Source organism: Ranitomeya variabilis, chromosome 2 (assembly GCF_051348905.1).
Source record: "Ranitomeya variabilis isolate aRanVar5 chromosome 2, aRanVar5.hap1, whole genome shotgun sequence".
Classification (NCBI taxonomy): domain Eukaryota; kingdom Metazoa; phylum Chordata; class Amphibia; order Anura; family Dendrobatidae; genus Ranitomeya; species Ranitomeya variabilis.
The window spans coordinates 277,805,417-277,819,773 of NC_135233.1; the positions used below are offsets into that span (position 1 = coordinate 277,805,417).

The 14,357-nt window shown below is 41.9% G+C and overlaps 2 protein-coding genes across 5 annotated transcripts in view; one reads left to right on the forward strand and one right to left on the reverse strand.

The window, feature by feature from the left end:
* The first annotated feature begins 7,265 nt into the window (after positions 1 to 7,265).
* Positions 7,266 to 8,699, forward strand: LOC143809345 (gap junction alpha-3 protein-like). The gene is made up of 2 exons (XM_077292433.1): positions 7,266 to 7,341; positions 7,445 to 8,699. The coding sequence occupies exon 2, from the start codon at positions 7,468 to 7,470 to the stop codon at positions 8,539 to 8,541; it is 1,074 nt and encodes a 357-aa protein (XP_077148548.1). The 5' UTR covers positions 7,266 to 7,341; positions 7,445 to 7,467; the 3' UTR covers positions 8,542 to 8,699.
* A 3,569-nt stretch (positions 8,700 to 12,268) lies between these two features.
* ZMYM3 (zinc finger MYM-type containing 3) overlaps positions 12,269 to 14,357 on the reverse strand; it is a 92,137-nt gene continuing 90,048 nt past the window's right edge. For all 4 annotated transcript variants that reach the window (XM_077285008.1, XM_077285007.1, XM_077285009.1 and 1 more), the window contains exon 25: positions 12,269 to 13,523. In XM_077285008.1, the coding sequence (XP_077141123.1) occupies positions 13,325 to 13,523 (199 nt within the window). In that variant the 3' untranslated portion in view covers positions 12,269 to 13,324. The remainder of the gene's footprint in view (positions 13,524 to 14,357) is intronic.

Below are 14,357 nucleotides of genomic sequence, written 5' to 3' on the forward strand. Positions count from 1 at the left end.
CCATCGTGGGATTTTCCAGACACCATCATCCAGGAACCAGAGACTGAGAAGATAATCCATTATTTCACCTGTTATAGTTACTTTATTGCTATATACTATATTACTGGTGAGATAATTATATACTGTATATAAAACCCGTTAACTCTTGCTCTGCCTCCTGCTCGTCACTGCATCAAGCGCGTTCCTGCTAGCATCTTACATCTTATTCACAAGAAATCTGGCAGAAACACTTGTGAATATCTGCATATAATGTCAGAGGTAAATATGTCCTGTAGTAGACTTCCAATTTAAAGGGGTAATCCACAGAAGAGACACCTTTGTATTTACTCACAACAATCAGCCAGCTTCAATGAACGAAAAAAAAAGGTTTTCTTCACTAAGCCACCCCTTTACGTGTCACAGCTCAGTTGTGTCGTTTAATCTAACACCTGAACAGTGCAGTTCCATCAAATCAATTCAACAGTCTACATAAAAACAGTGAGGAGTTAACAAAATATATATTGGCACTAATTATATGGCCCACATATAGGCATGTACAGGGAGCCTATACCCCCCTCCCCCCCAGGGGCATACATAGAAATTATTGGGCCCCATAGCTGAAGTTCTAACTGACCCTCCTCCCCAAACAAAAACAATAATTAATATGTGTCAGGGTCACAGAAGAGCACATCTCACAACTTTGCCTTTACAAAGTAATTTTTCTCCTACTGAAGTCTTAAGTTCCCCTTTCATTGCACCCATAAAGTATGATGCCAACAAAAGTGGCCCACAAACGCAGTATGATACCACCACAGTGAATTCCTCCACACGCACAGTATGATGACCCTACTGCACCCCAATTCAACTCTGCTGGCAAAGTATGGTGACTCTAACAAAGTATGATCACCCAATTGTGACCCCTACATAGCCCTCCATGCAGTATATGGATCTACATACAGTATTATGGCCCCACACCTCACCACACAGTATAATGGCCTACACTAGCCCTCCAAACAGTATAATAGACCCCCCACAAAACTGGCTCCCTAAAAGGCCGTTCAGTGGTTTCTTGTACCTCCTGAGGAACCAGAGGGTAGCCCACCGTGCACAGCTAACGAGGAGAGGGAAAATGTGCGGAGGGATACGAGGACCCAGAGTGAGGAAACTTAAAGCATGTGCAAGAAGGGGTAGTAAGAAGAATAAATGAAATAAGAATAATCTCCCACCAACCAAACGGAGGACAAACAAGCACATAGCAGAAATACAAACGGTGTTTGCCTAGCAGGGAAAATCCCTTTGCTGAACAGCTGGAACTCCTTAGCGCTAATCCACTTAGAACTATAACCAGCAAGGAAGTGTAGTGAAGGGGAATATATATAGTCCTAACCAGAATATGATAGGACAACTAAAAATGGACAATGGAAAACAACTGAAGAGGAGAAACCCCATAAAGGAAAAATAAAGGCAATAGAAACCATTTGCCTAAGGACATGGAAGAAAAGGCCAATAGTTCATCAGACTAGAGGACTGACCATGGCTGTCAGTCACCGGATCGAATCCCCAAAGCAAGTCATGACAGTTCTTTATGAAATAGCTACTGCCAGACTTCTACACTAGTGGTAACATATCTTTTACAGAAATCAGACATCGAAAATGTCAGATCCTTATCTTCCCTCAACGTCATCTGGAATGTTGGGGACTCTATACACATTGAACTTGTCAATGTCGAGTGTTCGACAGTTGTTGGTCTAATGTGTATGGAGGCCCAAAGTAATAGCTGATCTTTGTATTTTTTTTTATCCAGGAATTAGTGGTTGTTTTCAATGCAAATAGACCCATAGCTTATCAGTTTTGGTGAAGACATGTGAGGACAGTTATAAATAAATTCACATTTTCACCGGAGCCTTTAAAGTGTGACCTAATATATTTTTGCCTTGCAACATAACGCAAGTGACCAAATCTTAGTGACAAACAATGGCAACTGGCTGGTTTAGTCTTGCTGAAGGAGACTGAAGTGAATTCCGTGCAGGATTAAATTTCTTCTATGAGTAATATTACTGGTATTAGAATCAGCATAAAGAAGTACTCAACAAGATGGGATCCAAAAAAAAAAAAAGAGATCCCATAAATTATCTAAACCATCAGACTATGTTTACACAGGTTTTTTTAAGTGAATGAGAGCTGAAATGCTTCTCAAAAAGACTTCAAAAATTCTTTGAAAACTCTTTGTCAATTTCTATGGTACATTTCCACTTAGCAGTTCATATAAGTTTTTTTAACTTTATTTTTTCCTGAAGATTTTTTTTTTTAAATAATAGCATTATACACCTGCGCCCAATCATGCACTAAGAGTTGGTCAAACAGTAAGCAGCTGATGGAAAGCATATCCCTGTCAATAGTGTACTGGAAATAGTATAAAACACAAACACTATACCACCGCACTATAGAAGACCAAATACATACTGCTCACGTGGAACCCAAAAATTGTGGGCAAAAGTAAATCCAAGTGTCAAAATACTTGTTACCGCACTCCAGGGTCACTGCAATAAAACATTAGCCAATAGTTATACATGTATCACAATCTATCACAATGGCCGTAAAAAACAGTGATACATAAAATAAAACAAGGCAAAGAGCAAGAACCAACCAGGCTGAAAAATAATATAATATTGACCATAGAGTGAAAGGTAAAAAAATATATCATGAGTATATATTTATATACCAGCCTGTTAAGTGAACATGGTTGCTGCCTGCCAATCCAGGGAGTCCCAGCCGGAGAGATCCCTGGAGACTGAAGCAAAGCACGGGCATGAGCAGCGTGTGACGTCACAGTCTCTGAAGCACGGAAGCCAAGAGGGACTGCACTTCTCCTTACGTGTGTCAAGGGGTAACTGCGACAGTGTGGAGCCAGAAGATGGCAGTGTCCAATTGCTCCTACTCCGGCACTGAGAAGAAGCACTTCTCCTTCATTTTAAATGGGTTTATTTCTTCTAGCAGAACAGGACTTAATCGGCCATATTGGAAATCCCTGTGCTCGGTTAGCCACTCCTTTTCCCTTTATAATCTGGGCTCTGTTACTAATCCTTGTCAGAGCTAGCATTTGCTGCATGGCTAACGGTGGGAGAGATGCACATATGAGGAGGAGTTGAAGGAGTTATTAGTGAATGTTTTTTTGGTTTGTATGCATGGTGATATCTTATCCTTTTCTGTTTTTGTTTATTCCCCTACCTTACCCCCCCCCCAAATGCATTCCTGTTACATATGAGTGAATATTTTGTATGCCTGTAGCATTTGGTTAACCCTTGTTTGCATTGCCTTGTTTGTCAGGTTGGAGTAGTACGGTGCAAAGTAGCGCCCCTCTTCCCTGGGTGGGGGAGGAGAACAGATGTTGGGCCAACTTAGGAGATAAGGCAAGGGCGGAGGCCCAGCCATCTTCGCCATCGGAAGTATCCCCAGAGCAGGGCGAGCTCTAGTGTTAGGGACAGGGAAGGAGCCCCTGGTCTAGGGTCACCCGACAGCTGTGTCGATACGTGTTTTGGAAAGACTCTATCCTTCTTCAGACGGGACCGGTTTCCTTCATCATCAATGAACTCCTGCACCTTGGACCACTTATGTCAAGGATCAGTATTTCTAAGCAGTCTATATTGGCATGCAGGTCATAGAAAGCTGAATAAAGCAATAGCTTCTCAGGGAGATCTGTGTCCGGCCCATAGATCTTACCAGCTCATTTACATATTAAAAAAATGTCTATTTCTCTGGAATGTGATATCAGATCGCAAATATCAAGATATCATATTATTCAGGTTCCTATGACCTACATGCAAATATAGACGGCTTAGGAGGGATGATCATACTGATATATTTCCTTTAACCTGTGTATTGCAGACACGTGTCCACCATGTTATGGATGCAAATCTTGTCCCCATCACAAACCTAAAGGCTTGAACAAACAGTATGAAAGATCCCTATGATGCTGTTTAGGTCATAAGACCAGTTGCTGATCTGGGATCTGCTGCCGTAATATAAGACCATATTGCACTCGTGAGAACCAGGGCTTAGCATATCTTTTTTAAGTCGAACTTTTATGTTTTGTGGTGGTTTACTTGCTGTAAGAAGAAAAGCAATTACTAAAACCAGCATGAGGCTGGGGTCCCATTAGCGAATCACATTGGATGCGATGTGCTAATGACCCTCATCTGCTGCGATCGAGAGCCGAGTGTCAGTGCTCCGATCCACTCTATGAACAATACCATAAGTTTCCTTTCGAGAAAAAATAAGGGAGTGTAAGCTTACTCTGGATGCATGAAGGAGTTTCCCTGCACGGTGGTGTTAGAGCTACACAATCCAATGGGTGTGCAACGCCTTCCAAAACCCAGCTGGACAGACCATGGATTAAAATGTACATTATTCCATCATATAAAATTCATGGTGCAATAGATCTCCAATGTTCCCATTAATATGGTCCATGATTCCATGAACCATATTACTAATGCTTGCACGTCTTAATATTGGACAACCTTGTTCAAATGCCCCTTTATAACCGGGTGACTACGGCGTGCAACAAAAAGGTAATCCCTGCATGTGTGCTACACTGTTGAACAGCCGTGAGACATGCAGCCGTGGAGACTCGAACATATTTTTTGAGCACACCGAATATACTTGGTTAGCAACTGAGCATGCTCAGATAACACCGTATCCCAGCACGTTCACTCATCACTAGTAGACACCCATCCATTTAAATGTGCACTACAAATAGGAAGAATCCACAGATGGATTCTCATGATGTGAGCTTCAAAATTCTAATAAATACTTGGAGGAGCCAATTACAAATAATGATTCATTCATTTCCTACCAGATGCAATACGGGGTTTATGTACCTTTGGTGTTACTGATGTTCTTTCTTGCCAAGTTTCAGAAAATAATCCAACAGCCCTTCTGCATAAGAGTGCATGTCAATAAACCTACAGGTAAATAGGGGTGTGAAGTAGTGGATATTTAGGGTAAAAACAATGAGAACATACCGTACATTAGTAATGCAGCATTTGATGCACCGATTATTATTGCACATATCTAATTAGTCAATGTTTAAGATAGAGTATTTAAAAATATAGTAGAACCATTTTACATGTTTTTCCCTGCTCCATTACTTGTAAAACACATACAGCACAAAAAAAAAAACACACCAAAAAACTATCATATTTCATCTTGTACGGGAAACAGCAGTAAAAAGTATGAAAAACTATTAAATAATTGCAGTTTTGTTATTCTTGACTCAAAATTTATTTAAAAAAATTATTATTTCAAAATAGCAGTTACACAAAAAACAAGCTCTCGTAAAGTTCTATAAATAAAAAAAAGAAAGAAAAATTATTGTATTTGTTTATGCTTGGACTGACAAAGGCCGTACCCCAAAAATGGTAACACTAAAAAGTACAGTTGTTCCAGCAAAAAAACAAGCCTTCATACAGCTCTACTGAAAAATAAAAAGATAATATCAGAATATAGTGCAAAAAAAGAGGATTTTTTTAAAGTAATTTATTGTGCAAAAGTAGCATAGCATAAAAAAATACATTTGGTATCAACCCACAGAATAAAGATGGCATGACAAAAATATCAAACGTTGAATAATGTTAAAAGAATAATGTACAATTATAAGGTTTTTTATTTGTATATTTTTGGCCACCTAAATCATTAATAAAAAGTGATGAAAAAGTTACATGTAACCACAAAATGGCACCAATGAAAACTACAACTTGCCCTGTAAAGAATAAGTCCTCGTATGGCTCTGCTGATAGAAAATTGTCAAACCTATGGCTCTCAGAATAAGGCAACCCCCAAAAACAAATGTGTTTTTTTTTTCTTCAGAAACTGTACAAAAATATAACAAGATAAATTGTTTTGTTTATACTCCTTCCCATAAAGAGGTAATCAATGTTTATTAATAAGACTTATGTACTCCAGATAAGATGCCACTGACAAACACAACTCATCCCCTTATAAACAAGCCATAACTATGTAGCCAAAAACATAAATCCAGTTATGGCCCCTGAAAGTGTCAATGGACAATTAAAAAAATGGTCCAAACTTTATGACAAAAAGGGAATAAAATATCCACAACTAAGAGTTGCAGAAATGTTTTTGGATGCAAAATGTTTAAGAGAATTGAAGTCATACTGTCAGATTGTGCCTGGCCTAAAGGCCGTTTACATGGGATGATGATATATGAGTATTTGTTCCTCATCGTTGCCCAGTGTAAACACGTTATTGGGAAAGAAGCCCTCTACAATATGACCCTTTGCAGGGTGGCTACTAGTGATGAACAAACGTGCTGGGATAAGGTGTTATCTGAGCATGCTCATGTGCTGACCAAGTGAATTCAGAGTGCTCGAATACTATGTCTGAGTCCCCGCGGCTCCATGTCTCCCGACTGTTTGACAGCTGCAACACATGCAGGGATTACCTAAAAGCCATGAGACAGCTCCATTTCATAATATAACTAATGCACTTGTGGACCCAGTGACAGAAATGGAACTACCGGTACATATTAGATTTGCAAAGGTAAATCCAACACATGTGAATAAAGGCCTCGATATCATCTCAGACATTTAGATTCATATATTCAGGTAAATTAATGAATACTGTAACAATGTTTGATTTAAGAATATTTAGGGTATGTTCACATGTTGCGTTTTTGCTGCATTTTTACCAATTTTTTTTCTCCAAGCAATGTTTTACGGTCTCGGCAAAGTAAATAAGAATTCTGAAATCCCATGCACACGTCTTTTTTCCTTTAGATTTGAAATCTTCAGCATGTCAATTCTTTTTTCACCCAAATGGAAAAAAAAAAACCCATAAGAAACAAATGGAAAAATGCAGCGTATTTTAGAGCATTTTTTCTGCCAACACTCCAGTATTTGCAGCAGATTTTCGTTCTGCAAATAATGAAGGTGTGCACTTCGCTTTACGTAGTTTTTCTAAGCATCTTTGAAGATTCGTACTTTCGGAATATAACAAACATTTGCTGCAAGCAATGGACACAATAGAGGAAATCCAGCTGGTAGAGCTAATGAGTGACTGACCACCAACACATGGATCTCAGGCTTCCTGACTTGACAGACACTGTAAGCAAAATAAAGCTGACACTTGTGAGGTGCTCTGGAAGGAGAGGCTTAGAAATTCCACAGCTCGGAGCAAGTATATATAGAAAAAAAAAACCTACTCTAAAAATAACAAGTAATACACGAGGGGTGGGGGTTGTTCAGAGGGTAGCGATGAGACCTGAGGCCAATCTTCAGAAGGTAGACAGACAGGAAGACCCCTAAAACAGGACAGACCGGCTGCAGTGCTTAGGTTCTGCTCTAGGTAAGTAACACTGAAGATTACATTCCTTTTTTGTTTTATTTTGGCAGAGGGAACAGAAAAGTTATACGTCACTGATCACTTTTTCCTTTTTTTTTTTTACTAGGGTGAGATGTGACCAATGCTCAAATGGGAGACTGGAACTTATTAGGGAAACTTCTTGAGAAAGCACAAGAACATTCCACCGTCGTGGGCAAAGTCTGGTTGACGGTCCTCTTCATTTTCCGAATCCTCGTCTTAGGATCGGCGGCAGAAAAAGTTTGGGGAGACGAGCAGTCTGGATTCACCTGCGACACCAAACAACCTGGTTGTCAGAACGTGTGCTACGACAAAACATTCCCCATTTCACACATTCGCTTTTGGGTGCTCCAGATTATTTTTGTATCCACTCCGACTCTCATCTACCTAGGACATATCCTACACCTCGTCCGCTTGGAGGAAAAGCAGAAGCAAAAGGAGAAGTTACGTCAAAGCAAGGAAACCGCCGAGAGCGACAAACAGCTCCTCCTCGAACCAACTAAACCTCCAAAACAACCGCTGAAAGATGAAATGGGCAAAGTGCGTCTGCGAGGGGCGCTGCTGCGCACGTACGTCTTTAATGTGCTCTTCAAAACTTTGTTTGAGGTAGGATTCATTGTGGCACAATATTTTCTGTACGGGTTTCAGCTGCAGCCGCTCTACACGTGTAGCCGGTGGCCATGTCCTAACACCGTGAACTGCTACATTTCACGTCCTACAGAGAAGACCATATTCATTCTCTTCATGTTGGCCGTAGCGTGCTTGTCTCTGCTGCTCAACCTGATTGAGATTTACTATCTGGGGTTCACCAAGTGCAGACAGGGCCTGTCGGGCTCGCAGTACGAGGCAGTGCCCAAAGTTCCAACCAAGACTGGAAGCATTACCCATACCCACATTATTCCACATTACCCCCACTACTCTCCGTCAGAGAAAGGCTCCACTTTTAGTCCATCTCTGCCATTTCCCCTCTCCTCCGCTAAGAATACTCCATCCGCCATTGATAGCAGCCATGCTGCAAAGAAACAGAACCGAGAGAACCAGGCTGTTGAACGGAACGGTATCCCGGAGATGAATGTAGCATTAGAGAGCGGGAGCGACCTGGATCAGAACGAGCAGCAGAGACTACAGAGCAGAAACAGCAGGCAGAGCAGCACCAGGTCAAGGCCCGGAGTGCTGGCCGTGTGAAGGGGTCCATATAAGGGGGATGTCAACGAAAATGGCATTGCTCATGTGTTCAGCCTGCGACAGTACTGATGACATGGAGCAGTGAGTAAGTGTGTCTGTGTACAAGTATCTTGAGATTTAAATATTTATAACATTCAATAAATATTTTAGCTGAAGCGACTTCCACTCCGAGGTATCAATCTGGTGTAAAGAATAACAGGCTGTGGCATTATATACACACCAAGTCTTCTCTGTGTGAACGAAGCAACTGATCAATGTGTGCAGAAGCCCGAAAATCAGAATACTAATAAATGGGGGAAAAATTCAACAGAACAAGACTAGAGGATCTGCAGAATGTGAATGCATCCTGCGGCAACCCGACATTCTGTGCAGCCCACAACTATCCGGTGACACACATGCTTGTCTGTCCGCTCACATGGATATTCCATGTCAGAGAGGAGCGGTGAGAAGGCAGCAGGCACAGGATAGTATTAATGGTGCGATCCCTACAGATCGGCAAAATGGGGTCACTTCTATGGCCCTCCTGTAATGCTGGTATGAGAGCGGAGAGATGGCAGAGGATGTGTGTGTGGCAGCCTTAATTGTAATTTTGTGCTCAATTCAGCAATTCACAAACTACAATGTGGAGAGCTGCAGGCAAGCATTATAGTGATGAGCGAATGTGCTGGGATCAGGTGTTATCGGAACTTGCTCAGGTACTTTACCAAGTGTGCTCGAATAATATGTACGAGTCCCCGCGGCTGCATGTCTCACAGCTGTCTGACAGTGTAACACATGGAGGGATTGTCTAACAAACAGGGGATCCCTTCATGTGTTGCAGCTGTCAAACCTACACGAGACATGCAAGTGCAGGGATTCGAATATATTATTCCAGCACCCCCAAGACACTCGGTTAGTACCTGAGCAAGTTCCGATAACACCTTATCCCAGCACATTCGCTCATCACTAATAATAATCTATTCTAGACAGTAAACAGGTGGGCATAGGGACTTCCATCATTCCTATGGGTGCTGGTTCCATTTCTAAGACTCCAACATATTAAATCTTTTGGAATGTACATTTGATATCATAAAATCTCAGATGGTAAGACCTCTTTAAAGTGGTTCTCTGGTTTTCTGCTTAAAGTCTGCAATAAGTCTACGTATGCAGTTTGCATACATACAGTCACGTGCCGACTAGACAAGCTCATGCTCACTTAATAGGAGTGAACTGCACGAGGTTGAGCAAGTCTAGTCAGAATGTGACGAAGTATGCAAATCGCCTAATTGCAGTCACGTGACCGCCTGCTCGCAGAAGCATCACCAGGCAATCTTGACACCGTTTGGTGCTTGCAATGTGAGGATTCAGGGTATGTGCACACGTTGCGGATTTTGCTGCGGATTGGCCGCAGTTTTCCATGCATTGTACAGTACCATGTAAACCTATGGAAAACAAAATCCACAGTGCACATGCTGCGGAAAAAAAACGAGCGGAAACGCTGCGTTGTTTATTCCGCAGCATGTCAATTCTTTGTGTGGACTCCGCAGCGGTTTACACCTGCTCCATAATAGGAATCCGCTGGTGTAAAACTGCAGTTGGAATCCGCACAAAATCAGCCCAAAAATTGCAGTAATTCCGCAGGTAATCCGCAGTGCGGTTTACCTGCGGATTTACCAAAATCAGTCTGGAAAAATCCACACCACTTTCCGCAACGTGTGTACGTGGCCTCAGAAGTCTGCAAACATTTAGCAGAAGACTGCACAACCTCTCTAAGTTTTATTGCAGCTTCTGGGCTTGGCGCAATCTGAATATGTCCCTTGGACCAGAAAAATGTGTGCATTTTAGGATAAAAGTCACAGATTCTGCTTTTAGCATGAAGAAAATAACAAAAAATCAAAAACACTTCAAAAACCATTAAAAAAACACAGATGCACACATGATATTAATGACATTTGTCTTAATGCAATTTATGCCAAAAAGTTCATGACCTTAATTAAAGAAAAAATGTACATGACCACAGGAAAACCAAAGTCACAGGTTTTGTCTTAATTATGCATATTTAACATTTCCACAGAATAAAATGCTCTGCTGCAGCCCAGCATTATTATTCATAGTGGCTGCGCAGAGCTACAATGTGCCAGGCCGTCCGATGCAATAAACGGTGTAGGTAATGGAAGCGCTCCGGGCGTGGATGGGAGAGGCCGTGTGTGTAAAAGGCTGTGTATACGATTATGTTCACAGAAACAAATATTCAGAATAAAGGAGAAGGACGTGGTGAGGACAGATAACAGGACATTCTATTTGGAGAAAGTCAAATTTACATTTTCTATCATAAGTGATTGCATCTCCGCCAAACACCTTCTGTTTTTCCTGTCTTTGCCTCGATCGCACTAATATCACAATAAATGTCTTGCACTAATATATGGCGATAGTTTAGAGAAAATGGATGGAGCTCACCACGCTTGTGAGGTAATGGATGTCCAGGATGGAGATACACGTGGAGGGCGCCGCTTCTGCTCATGAGGCACAGCCATGAACAGGAGGAAGTAATCCGGCACAACCATCCAACGGTAATATCCAGTTTATTCACAAGCCATTAAAAACAAGGATCCAAGGAAACCGTATAAAAGCTGGTGTGTTTATGGCTTGGTGGGAGGAGGGTTTTATTTTTTCTGATTGTATATATTGATGAGTGAACGTGCTAGGATGTATTATCTGAGCATGCTTGTGTGCTAACTGAGCGAGTTCGGCTTGCTTGAAAAATATGTTGAGTCCCCGTGCCTGAATGTCTCGCGGACATCGAACAGCCATGAGACACGAAGCCGCAGGGACTCGAACATAGCATTCGAGCACGCCGAAGGCACTTGGTTAGCACGCTGAGCATGCTCAGGTAACACCTTATCCCAGCACGTTCACTCACCGTAACCCATTTTATTTCTAACATTGCGTGGTTTGGTCGTTTTGTAGACTGTTTCCTTTTTGCGTGGGTTGGGAAGCAATCATTGGTTCCAGATTTCATCCAGTAAACCCAGCAACCAAGTTTCCTTTCTTGATCTTATACTCACTGGTATATGTTACACTTGGCATTGCTGTCCACGGCACACCATCAATGCCATTCCACATGGGCCCGACGCATCTGTTCCAGTGAGGACACCTTCCTACGGGAGGGTTTTGTCATTGGTAACAGATTTGCAGACAGGGGTTAAGGCAGGCACAACACTAAATGGGCATTTGGTCAAGTCAAAAGCAAATCGAGACTTGATCTTCTGTACAATCGCCACACCGGTTCACATTATGGATGCCATCCTGTCACTTTCTTCATACCATACAGCCCCCAGTTCAATCACGGTTTCCTTGGATCCTTGTTTTTAATAAATAAACTGGATTTTGACATTGGATGGTTGTTACGGATTCCTTCCTTCCTCCATGTTGGAGGTAGCCAAACTAGTGCTGCTGTCGTCCATCAAGTGATAGATCAGATTCTCCAGCAATTTAGTTGTACAGCGAAGTGTCCAGGCACGGCTTCTTGGACTTTATTTTGGGAGATGCATTTGTGTGATGACAGCAGCTGAATGTACAATGTACCCAGTGGGTGGGCAGCAGCAGACATCGGGCAGTTTTAGAACATCTCACCACAAAACTTACGACAGTTGAAAATATTCCAGACATCTCTCTGCCATGGACAGGCTTGGTAGAGTAGCTGTGGCTAACACTAGTTCCGAAACTTTTACAGGAAAGGCATATCCACTCACAGAGGAAATTAAAATCTTTATTTTCAATGAAACTTTCCCACAAACAGGGCTGTCCAGGACCTAGCACATGACAATTGAGAACATGGGGCGAATGCTAAGGGAAAATGCATAAAAACTGTATGTACATATTTGAGAAGTAGCCAAGCCATTGAACAAGATAAAAAAAAAGGTCAGAAGAAAAAAATATTTATCTTTCACACACAAAGAAAAAAAAAAGCCCAATTGTCATTTCCAAAAAAACCAGTGTCCTTTTAACATAAAATTGCCTTGAAAGGATATTGGTCAACTATGACGACACAAAAGCTTGAAAGAAGGCAATTCAGGCTCTCCCGCTATGAAGACTGCAGACGTTCACACCCTGTCTTTTCTGAAAGTTAATGTGGAGTTACAAGGACACTTGCTGGCCAATGGCAGAATTACAAAGCGAGTGGGAAACCAAGAGACGGTGGAAAGTTTTAAGTGAGGACTATCATTGGGAAGAATGAGCGTCAGCTCCAAAATAGATGAGATGATTTGGAAGAAGTTCGTTAAATATCTTAACCTGAAACGATAATGATCTTATTGTTTCAGTTCTAGGCCTGTCAGTGAGGATGTATGAAGGAACCCCAAATTAGAAAACTCATAGGAAGAAGGAGGATGTATGGTGTAAGTAAATGCACCGACAGGTGGGATAATGTGAATCAGAAGCGGGAAACCCTACTATGTATCGGATGGTAAGGAAGTTCTCCATGATGCTGGTCCTATTGGCCCTAATTCAACTGCATCTAAAAAATCCACAAAAATCAGCAGCCCACTCCTTCCATCACTGCCTTCCTATGATGTAACAGATGGGAGGACAGAACACTGACAGATCACTCCAACACAAAGCTTTCGGTAAGGTGAGGTGGGAAAGAGTGTCCAGCACTATTTTGTGCTCGAATATGTGGTAGTAGATGAATTCCAAAACTGAAGTCCATTATCTTCTCCATAGGTCTTGAAGTTCAGAATGTCATGATTGGTGAGCTTACAATCCATTACAGCTTTGTCATTGTTCTCCCCACCCGTGTGTCCATTTAATCAGTGTCCTCGCCTATACTGCCCCCTCGTAACTGTTCTTCATACACCTCTCTCACTGCTAGAATACGGCTCAGCATACTCTGCAACATGTTTTTGTCCATTGGAATAACGGAGTACCAAAGAGGAGATTCTGCCACACATGATCGCACGGGCTGCAGGTAGAATACGTCCGCATGGTTTCGAAGATTTTCAGGGCTGTACAAATGGGACAAAAAAAAAATTGAGTGAAAACAAATTCAATTGTCAATGCATCTCATTGAAATGGCCACTTAAAGAAGCCTTCCTCCTCCTTCCATCAAAATGTGTATCCTCTTAATATACTGCAGTCATCATACTATACAGCACTGTATATTTACAATTGCTCATTTTGCTTTTGTACCCAGATAATTCCTCTGTATTCCATTAGGTCTATGACATCACGTGATTAAACACTGAACTGAATCCTTCTAAGCTCTATGTAGAAACAGGAGGTCAATTTTCCCTGTATGAGTCATAAGTAACTGCAAAAGTCCCTGGCAGGGGGGAAGAGCGGAGCAGCTGGGTTAGGAGGTGAAGATGGGGATGATAACTGCATGGACAAGAGACTTCCTGTTTCTACATAGAGCAGAAAAAAGGAGATTTTTGTGTACTCACCGTAAAATCTCTTTCTCTTAGCCTCTAATTGGGGGACACAGGACCATGGGTGTTATGCTGCTGTCCACTAGGAGGCGACACTATGCATAATCTGAAAAAGATTAACTGTGGCTCCTCCTGTGCAGTATACACCCCTGGACGGCATCAGCCTTCTCCAGTTTTGTGCAAAAGCAGTAGGAGGAACGTAACATGAATAACATAATTATGCCTGTAAGAAGGCAACTATGTACGAGCTCAAGAAACAATATGAGAACTCAACAGTTACAACAGCCCGGAAAGGGCAACAGGGTGGGAGCTGTGTCCCCCAATTAGAGGCTAAGAGAAAGAGATTTTACGGTGAGTACACAAAAATCTCCTTTACTCTGTCGCCTCATTGGGGGACACAGGACCATGGGA

What these genes read in the sequence shown, in the direction of transcription:
- LOC143809345 (XM_077292433.1), top strand. Translation starts at nt 7,468, where the DNA reads ATGGGAGACTGGAACTTATTAGGGAAACTTCTTGAGAAAGCACAAGAA.